The sequence below is a fragment of the Danio aesculapii genome, chromosome 7 (assembly GCF_903798145.1).
Source record: "Danio aesculapii chromosome 7, fDanAes4.1, whole genome shotgun sequence".
Taxonomy (NCBI): Eukaryota; Metazoa; Chordata; class Actinopteri; order Cypriniformes; family Danionidae; genus Danio; species Danio aesculapii.
Window position 1 is genome coordinate 13,999,957 of NC_079441.1, and position 11,198 is coordinate 14,011,154.

General features: G+C 33.9%; 1 protein-coding gene across 1 annotated transcript in view; it reads left to right on the forward strand.

Annotated features, from left to right (window-relative positions):
• immp1l (inner mitochondrial membrane peptidase subunit 1) overlaps positions 1 to 8,325 on the forward strand; it is a 30,446-nt gene extending 22,121 nt beyond the window's left edge. Inside the window, exons 5-6 of the mRNA XM_056462719.1 lie at positions 7,595 to 7,705; positions 8,187 to 8,325. Of these exons, the coding sequence (XP_056318694.1) occupies positions 7,595 to 7,705; positions 8,187 to 8,249 (174 nt within the window). The 3' untranslated portion in view covers positions 8,250 to 8,325. The remainder of the gene's footprint in view (positions 1 to 7,594; positions 7,706 to 8,186) is intronic.
• Positions 8,326 to 11,198: the final 2,873 nt, after the last annotated feature.

Below are 11,198 nucleotides of genomic sequence, written 5' to 3' on the forward strand. Positions count from 1 at the left end.
AATGTCTCAGAATTAGCCAAGAATGGCTATTTTTCATGTGTAGATCCCTTACAGAGTGTTAAAAAGTCACACCAAAAATAGAAGCACAGCATAATAACACTATCATATATAATATATATATATATATATATATAATAATAATAATATATTTTGTGTTTTTGCTGTAACAAGTTCATAATAAAATGGAAATAAAATGTGTTCGTTAATATAAAGCGATGTTTTCTAGTTATTTATTTTGTTAAATATTATTAAATAAATTAGGAAATTACCCATGGCAAATATATTTACCTTCAGCCCACTAGCCTCAATCAAGTTTGGTTTTAGGCCCTTTATAAGAAAAGCTTGGGCACCCTTGCTGTATAGTATCGGCAGAGATCATTTTTCTAAAACCCAGTAAAAGCACCAGTCTGGATAAGGAGCGTTTTCATTCTAAAACGCCATTTTAAAACTAATTGGGACTAGTGTAAACTGCACCTTTGTCCTTAGATGGCCAGAGATGATTTTTTTTAGCTGTTTCTGTTTGCTTGTTTGATGTAAACCACAGTTCAAATGGCAGTGTTCGCACTTCTTCTGATGAACTCAAACACAGAAGTCACAAGGGAGTTCATTTTAATCAAACCCATATCTTGCCAGTGGTGAGCGCACCTTTTGTGGCATCTAGGAATGCAAGTGTATAAACAGATTAGTGAAGCAAATCTGTCGGCAAGTAATATTAATTACTTCCTTCAGTATGACAGGAAGGATCACTTTGTTCCTGTGTATAAAATGCCTTTGGGAAAGTTAAGGATTTGCCAGTCAAAGATTAGTGGCTGATTTGGGTGTGTTGTGCAGCTGTTTTTCACTTCATGTCTCCAAACCACAACATGTTTTATGGGTAAGACAGTATAAGGCAGTATAAACGGGAGAGAATCTATAGTAATTTTCAGCAGAGTGGTGCTGTAGCGAGTCCTAAAACCCAGAAACTACTCTGTTCTCAAAAGAGTTATCCGGTTTACACTTGTATTCAGCTTCATCCACTTGTGAACAGATAGATAAATGCATCTTAGTACTTTATCGGGGAAGTAACTTCATTGATATTGAAAACAATATAATTATTTATTGACCTATTTTTAAAGTCTTGTAATAACCTCCAGCTTTACTCCAGATGAGTATTTCATTGCGTGCCCTATAAAGGGTTAACACCAGGTGTAAATGGGGCCGTCGTCAAGATACAGAATCTATTATGTTAAACATTAGTAGCGGTAATATGTTTCTAACATGCCTCCTGTTTGTAAGATGGACCGCCGGATTGTCCAGATTTGTGTCTGGTCACAGTATGGTGTGATTTTTCTCCTATGCTTGGCTGACAGACAGGACAAAAGCTTCGCTCCTGATCAGCAGATGACGATGGCCTGAGATTTCATGTGGATGGGATCAAACATATGTTTCCATGCTAATGAGAGTCGACTGCAGGACGACTGCATGCTGACAAATGTTTAAAATCACTTTTCTTTTAGCACTCGTCAGTGATGCATTTGTTTACATTATTGAAGGTCAATAAATCGTTTTGTACATTAAAAAAATTATGTGTGCTGTTTGTTCAAAGTACGTAGAGTTGAAGTCAGAATTATTAGCCCCCCTTTATTTTTATTTATTTAATATTTCCCAAATGATGTTTAATAGAGCAAGGAAATTTTCACAGTATGTCTGATAATATTTTTTCTTCTGGAGAAAGTCTTATTTGTTTGATTTCGGCTAGAATAAAAGCAGTTTTTAATTTTTTAAAAACCATTTTAAAAGGTCAAAATTATTTGCCCCTTAAAACTATTTATTTTTTTCAATAGTCTACAGAACAAACCATCGTTATACAATAACTTGCCTAATTACCCTAACCTGCCTAGTTAACCTAATTAACCTAGTTAAGCCTTTAAATGTCACTTTAAGCTGTATAAAAGTGTCTTAAAAATATCTAGTAAAATATTATTTGCTGTCTTCATGGCAAAGATAAAATAAATCAGTTATTAGAAATGAGTTATTAAAACTATTATGTTTAGAAATGTGTGGAAAAAATCTTCTCTTAGTTAAACAGAAATTGGGCAAAAAATAAACAGGGGGGCTAATAATTCTGACCTCAACTGTATTTAAAATGAGCTGAAATGCAATTCTTGAAGGTTTTTTGGGACAACTTAATTGTTTTACGTTAAATCCAATTAACCCTTATGTACTGTTGGGAATGGTTTAGCCACTCTGGGGTCATTTTGAGTCTTAATTTGGCCATAACTTTTTCTTTGTTTTAGCTAGCAGAATGACTTTTGGTGACAACTTATTTTGCCACATATTTTCAGTCCTGATCAAAACTACTAAATTGTTTAGAAAACAACAGGATTTAATTGACAAATTCAGAAATGATGTCACTAATTTGGTGAAAAAAAACCCACACGAAATGACGTATTTTCAATATAAAAACAAATTGTGGACTAGATTTTTTTTACTTTCAGCAAAGTCTTGGACATGTGAAACAACATTGCCTTTGATGTATTGTTTTTGATTGATTTTCATTTTTTCTCCCTAAATGTACTGTTGGTAGCTGTTTTTGCCCCATTGACTTCCATTACAACCAAATGTGTTTGATTACAAAACCATGACACTATAAAATCATGCATTGTTGATTGATGGTGGTTTTCCCTGTTGGGAAGAGGTAAAATTGATCATTTTTACTGTTGATCATCAGTTGGCAGCTTTAACCCTTTAGATAGGCCTGTGCAAAAAAAAAAGTTTTTCATGTAGTATAACACCAAATTAAAGTGTGTGTATGCGTGTCTGTGAGTGTGTGAGAGTGATCTTTACGCACTTGCCTAGATGTGTCTGAGAAAATCAAAATATGCATCTCTGCTCTCAGAACTACATGGAGTAAATAAAAACAAAGACTGTGTGTTTATGCACCATCAAATGTGGCTTTAATGGAAGTCAATGGGGCAAAAACAGCCACCAACAGTAAATTAGAGAGAAAAAAAATTAAATCTAACAATGCGACAAAGCCAATGTTGTCACTTATCATTCACATATCCAAGACTGTGATAAAATCCAGTACACTATTACTATTTATATTGAAAATACGTCATTTTGTGTGTTTATTTTTCACCCAATCAGTGACTTCATTTGTGAACTTGGCAATTAAAGAGTTAAAATCCTGTAATTTTTAAAAGCATTAGTAGTTTTGATCAGGAGGTTGATTAACAGATTTATGGAAATAAATTATCTGATGCATTTTTTACAGAAGTTTAATTTAGTGTAACATAAAAAAGGGTATTTGAACAGTGCACAAGAGTTAAATTTGTAAAAACAAACAAGCTAACTTAATTTCATCATGTTGTCGCAACCCAAATCGATTGCATGGAACCCAACATTTTTACAGTGTAGTTCATGTTTTTAAACATTGATACCAGAGAGTGACCGGGTATACAGGACGTCAATTCCAAAAACATTCCATGCAATTCTTAATATTAATTATTCGGAATTTTGTAGAATTCCATTGGTGTGACGCGAGAAAAAACAAACCTAAACATTCTAAAAGTTTGGTCTGTGTCAAAGTGGCGTCTCCATACTGTTGTGTTTATAATGACAACGTGATGTGTTGTTCGCCCTCGCCTCACATATAGAGGGGGTGGAGGGGGACTTAATTAGGGGCTTGACAGCCCCACTCTCCCTGTGTGATGAGATTATTCCTAATTGATGTCAGTGTGGATCAGGCTTCGCTCGGTTGCCGGCTCAGCCTGGCAGGTCTGTCCGTGGTCCAGACCCATGGAGCAGCTCATGGGGGCGTGGCTTCACCCCTCACCGAGAGGATAAAGGCGGTGGGGGGGTGTGAGGCCTCAGCGGTCAGTAAAAATGATCCCATTCCATCTGAGATGAGCAGTTAAGTCATGTGAACTTTCTCACTGTTATGAAATACTACTTTATCCTATAATCCTGGGAGAAGCTTCTGTTACAATCTTTTGTAAAACCAAAAAGTGGTTTTAAAAGTAGATAAATCTACATGAATTATTTTTACAAATCTTTCCACCCCTTTGCAGAACCAACCATTAAATACCACTGCCCAAGGTGACCAAATAAATGTAGTGTCCTGCTAGAAGTATTTTTTACTTGATCATGAGCTTTCCTCCAAAGCACACATAGCAAATTTGGTTCGCAAATTAAGAGTTAAGCTTGGGTTTTACCATCCAAATGGATCCTGCTTTTCTCTTAAAGCTCACAAACATTTGGTGCCTGCAACATTTTCATGCTTGACTATGGTGATGTTTTATGAAATTCTCAACCAAATGTCTTCAGCCTTTAAACTCTGTTTATCGTAGAACTCTGAGGTTTGTTAAAGGCTGTGTAGACCAACTCACCATTTTGAACTATATGCCAAAGCTGAGTGGCCTTTTCTGAATGTGAGAAGGTACACCCAATGAACGACCCTGGTCTACAAGGCTCTTCTTGGTGTTTCTTTTTGGGGTGGTTGTCGTTTTTTTTCCCATAAGTCGTGTGCTGCAGACCTCCTGGCCAGGTCACCCTTGTAAATGGGATCTTGATCCCAATGTTTTTTTTGTTTTGTTTTTTTATTTGGTTAAATAAAAAAGATATTGTTGTTGCAACTGTTTGATTAATCAGTAAGAGTATTTGATTTCTGGAAGCCACTTTTGATTTTTTTTATTGCACTATAAAAAATGGCTGTGATTTTAACAGTATAAAAAGGTACAATAAAAATACATACACTCAAATGATTTGTGCTGCTTGTTCAAACTAAAATGAGCTGAAACATCACAATTCTTGAGTTTTTGGGGGGACAACTTAGTTGTTTTATGTTCAATCCACTTAATGTTTAAAAAAAGCAATATTCGTGTTGGGACAATGTGAAGGAATTTTGTGGGACCCAGCATTTTTTTAGTGTACACTCAAAAATAGATTTTTGCTGCTTGTTTAAACTACTTATTTATAATCTTGTTATGATATTTTTCCTTGAAATTTAAGTTAACAATCAATTTGTGTGTAACCCTGCATTTTCCCCGGTGTAATCTGGTTAACAATATCAAGTTTCCTAAACCTATACAGTAAATAACCATAAACTGTTTTCCTAGAACACTTCAATTTTATGACACTTCATCCCTGGTTTCCACCGCTGAGGGATGGTTCCTCATCAGCGATGTCTATAAGAGTTTTACTTAAAATTGCATTATTTTAGTGTCATGTGTGCTACCATTATGAGCTGTTGTGTGAAAGACACAGAGCGCCTTTTAATTATTAGTTTGTTTCTCTGTTTGTGTATAAGCTGTTTGTGATGAGCATTTGGGTCATTATACGACTTTCTCATTACCACATGCTTATGGTTGTGTTTTTGTCTGTGTAACAAAAAGGAAATAGTATACATTTTAGTACTACAAAATATTGGTGTATTAACACTTAGTAAATTAAATACGGTAGTTTACTGTAAAATGTAGATTCTCTTTTTACAGTTTCTAATGTATGTTTTTTTAACAGTACAATTCTGGCAACCACAGCTGCCAGTTGTTTTACCATACATTTACAGTGTGACGTATTAACTCATCTGTCTTCTATGTGAAATAAGAAATATTCTATGGCAATTCATTGGAATATTACATCTCAAATGTTAATTATTCATGTTATACGACAGTCTTTTATTTATCTCTTATACATAGTATGCTTTCGCTTTGTGGATCAGTAACTGCAGGAAAAAGAATTATTACGCTGGATGCCAATATTGGATGCATGTTTGTGCCTAACAACAGGATTTGATCTTTCATTCTATACTACTGGACTTATTTTTCCATGAAAGTTTGAACTTTGAAAGTGTTTAAACAAGAGAGAAAAGTGTAAAAATTTTAATACCTGTCTGAAAAATGTGTATAAAGTGTGTAGTGAGGGGTTTTACAGTCTTAAAACATCTATAATAATGGTAAAATATAAAGCTGTCTACTTCACAGATTTCGCCTATTGCGGGTTATTTTTTAGAATGTAACTACTGTGATAAATGAGGGACCACTGTATAATATAAACAAATATTCAGGATGCACAAATGACCAATTGAATCAGTTTTTCACAAAGATACCATGGTGTTTTGAATCTGCCACTATGCTGATACAGAGGCATTTATATCCCCACCTCCTTTTGAAAAGAGGGCTGAGTCACTATCTCATTTGAATTTATTGAATGGGATAGCCCCTTAAGATGAACAATCTCATTTTCGTGGGGGTACCTAAGAAGTACATAAATCAAACAGAGTACATCACCTCATAACGAACATACAGCTAACAAAACAAACTAACAAACAAGCAGCAACCTTCACCTGAAACACTTTCCACAGTCTAAAGCCTAAGCAAACAAAGACATCCAAAAGTACAAACAATTTGATATCCAGATAAATAATTAGCATTTAAATTGGAACCAATATTAATAACATTTACAAAATTGTTTCCAAAAAAGAAAATAAATTAGTCCTGAGAAAACTAAATGTTTTAATTGATCTAAAAAAAAGGAGGAAGATTGTTCCAGTCAAAAGGAGCTTTGTATTGAAAGGACCTACGGCCATTTTCTGTTGTAATTCTTGGAACAAAAAAGTAATTCTGTTGTGCATGTCGAAGAGAATATGAAGAGGTAAATGGAACAAAAAATGCTTAAAAATAGAGGGGAAACTAAAATAAACATGCTTAAAAAGAAACAAATACCAATGATATTGGCTGCGGAACAGATTGAAGCAAACCAAGAGATTCATATAATATGCAATGATGGATTTTATAGGGACATTTTAAAACAAACCTACATAGAGAATTAAAGACATTATTTAAAGGTTTTAAATTAATATCAGAGGTATTGTTATAAATAATATCAGCATAAAAGGGAAAATTAATTGAGAAATACATATTTTTTCTCAGTTGAAATGAAAAACAGTTAATAGAACAATAAAGAGAATCTAAGCACTGATATGACTTTAAAATTGTAAAATCAATATGGGGTTTAAAGAACAGTTCAGTATTGAGCCAAAGACCTATAAATTCATCAACATCAGACAATTGTGACCCATCATCAAACTAATATTTATGTCTACCGAATGAAATCGTTAAGGTTTTTTTTAAGTACATCATACTACAAGACTTATTTTTATTTAATACAAGTTTGTTTTTATTAAACCATTCTTGAGTTAAAGTCTAACTGCAAAGAAGATTGAATATATGAAATATCAGAATGGGAAAAATAAATAACAGTATCATCTGCATAAAGTTGAATCTGGCAGATTTAACAGAATTTAGGCAAACCGTTAATAAAGAGACAATTTTGAAATTAAATTTAAAGCAAAACTCAACAAAACGGCACAATTTGGATTCAAGCCTAAGAGGGGCAGTTTCAAAAAATTGTTTGTGGATAATTTTGAGCTGAAACTTCTCATGCACACTCTTGGGATATCAGAGACTTATGTTACATATTGCATAAAGGGGCACAATAGGTCCTCTTTAATTTAAAATTTTAACTCTGGAGTGTCAAATCTAGAACTATATTAAATCATATTCATTTTCTGCAGTTAGTGTGATGGTTTTTAACATTTTGCACTGTAATCTAGGTACCAAGAGGGCACGTGTGGCTGGAAGGCGATAACCTTCGGAATTCCACAGATTCCCGAAGCTATGGCCCAATTCCCTATGCCTTGATCCGAGGACGTGTTTGCTTAAAGGTAATGAGGATACAGTCTGGTTTCTTGACCTATACGCTTCCCCAGAGGCCAAAACGCGGGCATTTTCAGTTTGAGCTGTTTCCCCTTTTTTAATGTTGTGAGTTTTTTTTTTCCTTAATCAAGAAATGATGCTTTTCAGACTATGGTTATCTAGTGAGTAGCTCAAGACCTGGGCGCCGTCTTCATTTGAAACCGTTGTTAGCTGTCGGCTGGCGCAACATCATGTGTTCGTGACCCTGGAAACGGGTCTCCTCACCTTCTGTCAGCCTTTATTGGAAAGTCAAAAGCAAATCATATATGGGGGTGTAGGATCTTGCTTGGTTTCATACAGATTAGATGTGCTTTCTTCAGTTTATTGCAAGTTTTACAAATATTATAAAGTGGTATTATTGATTTTATATAGTATTATCGTTTAACGTTTTATATTCAAATGTAACTGAAATTGCTAAGGAATTATTTCTCGTTTGTTTTTATTTTGCAGTTGTGGCCGCCGCAGAGTTTTGGTGTATTGGCTGAGAGTCCTAACGATGGACGCATTTTATGAAGAAGCTCTGCCCATGTATAGCTGATGTAAATTATATTTTTCCAGTGTTTTAAAATAAATGCGTATTTATACTCCATGTCTGTTTCATTGCAATCAGTGGGTACATTTTTTGAAAATTGTGATTTTACATAATCGGAAAGCTGAATATATAAGCTTTCCATTGACGTACGATTGTAATATAACTATTTGAAATTCTGGAGTTGGGTTCAAAACAAAATGTACATATTGAGAAAAACACATTTAAAGCTGTCTAAATAACGTGCTTGGCAATGCGTATTATGAATCAAAAATTTATTTTCGATATATTTACATTAGGAAATTTACTAAATTTATTCATGGAATATGATCTTTACTATGAAATGAAATAATGAATGAAATAATGAAATGAAAAATGAATAAAATTAAAAAATGAAATTATTTTGACTCATCAAAATGCATTTTTGGCTTATCCAGACTGTTTTTCAATTCAATTCAAGCTTATTTGTATAGCACAGGGGTGCCCATACTCGGTCCTGGAGGGCCGGTGTCCTACATGTTTTAGTTCCAACCCCAATTAAACTCACCTGAACCAGCTAATCAAGGTCTTTCTAGGTATACTAGAAACCTCCAGGCAGGTGTGTTGAGGAAAGTTGGAGCTAAACTGTGCAGGACACCGGCCTTCCAGGACCGAGTTTGGGCACCCCTGTGCTATACAAATAAGCTTGAATTGAATTGAAAAACAGTCTGGATAAGGCAAAAATGCATTTTGATGAGTCAAAATTATTTCATTTTATGGCAAAAATCTAATTAAAGATCATATTCCATGAATAAATTTGGTAAATTTTATACTCCTTCCTCCAGGACCGAGTATAGCACTTTTCACAATAATTATTGCTCCAAAGCAGCTTTACAAATGGTTTTGTGGTCCAGGGTTCAATTTAGTAAAAAATGAGAAAACATTAAATTTATGACCCCTTTGTCAGATCACACATTAAAGTATACAAAAAATGATAATAAAATAACATTAATTAAAATAAATATTAAAAATAAATTAAAGTGTAATAAAAAGAATTCTTATACAATCTTGGTGTACACTACAGTCTCTGGGCCTGCTGCATCACAGACACCAATATTTGAACGTTAAACACCAATATTGAATAATTTTGTTTTGTTTTTTATTAAATCACTTTCTAATATTAGCCAGGGATATAAATATTTTCAAAAGTATTTCAGCGTTCTTTGAGTGTTTATTAGTACCATTGGTTAAGCTTTACCTTATAGTCTGATATAGCGAGATTAGACCCAGAAGCTGTCTTGCGTGATGTCAGGTAGGTTTATGAAGCTAAAATATAACATTCTTTGCACTAAATTTCTGTTTTTCCATGTGCACATTTTTTGCTTAAGTTACAAATTGAGACATTTGGCCATTTTTAATAACACTTTTTGCTGTTGTTGAGAGGCAGGACACCTTATATCTGGCAAAGTTAGAGTTAATCGAATTCTGAATATATTTGTCTATACTAAACTTTTTTTATAGCCACTGAAGATCAAGTTTGTTATTGGAAACCACTTTCCACCTTAAAATGGAAATACTTTCATGACATTACAATATACATAAAGAAGAATATGTAGATTATGCACGGAGGAAATCAGCATATTTCAAATAAAGTATTTCTTTTTAGACATGCAGTATCGAATTATAGTGTATATAGTAGGGGTGTAAAGAGATCTCTTGATTTCTCATCAAGGTGAAAAGTTAGTATAAATGTTACAGCTAGCTCTTTTTTATGCATTATCAAATGGTGAGGCAAAAACATCACATCCTTTTGATTTCCCTATTAAAAATGTCCAAAATGGCGGTCCAAAGTCTAGTTTCACACATTAACAATCAAACAAATTACTTAAGCTAGTAAAAAAAGACACTTTTTTCATATTTAGCATTTCTGTTGTTCATTTGAGAGGAGAATACTTGCGTTTACGATGGCACAATCTTAAATACTCCTTGTAACCTTCACTCAAAAAAAAATTTGAATTACGTTGTTTTAATATAGCTGAACTTTGTGATTGATATTTGTTAGATAAACAAATGAAACAAACAAGAACAAGATTCATGTAATATCAATTAATCCAGTATGATTTAAATGCTTCTTATTAGTTCATCTATTGTGCAGAGAATGAAGCTTCGTCAATTTTGCTCCTGAATATTTCAATTTATTTAACGAATTACACTTTTTCTATAGGAACACATATTTATACAATATTCATATCTTTTAACTGATTAAATCGAATAACATTCAGTGTGAACAGATTTAGATTCATTCTAAGGAATCTGAAAGTCAAAATCAATAGGTTACAATCAGTTAAGGATAAACTTCAATGTGATTTCTTTTTTTGAGTGTTAGAGAATCTGCTTGGCGAATGATTTGATCTGAAACATCATCGCTTGAATTCAAGCATATATGGGGTGTAATCCACCAGCGAGGGAAATGATTAATAAACTTAATTATAATTAGAGACTTCAACACTACCTCCTCAAAGATGAACTCCCTCAGTAGCTCTTTCTTTTATTCATTGGCGTGTTTGTATGTGTGCATTTTAAGGTAATGAGAAATTGACGTCCTCCTTTCGATGTCGAATGCGTCTTTCTTTAATCAAGGTTTTTAATTAAAACTTCACAGCATCATTTGATCTGGGTCTTTTAGATGATGCTGGCTGACATCAAACACAAATGTGAGACGACGGGCACGGTTTCTTTTCAATAGTGTTGCTGTTTGCATGGGACAAGCCTCTTAATTTAGCTCAAACTTGTTTTCTGATCTGAGGTCAGATTTGTGGTTTCTGTTGTGGTTGAGATGGCGGTTTACGGAAGAGGAATTTGATCTTAGATCAGTTCAAAAGGGAAACGTGTGCCAGCATTGGATTTTTTTCCCCCCAGTGGATCCATACCAGACAGATGGCATTGAGGGAGAG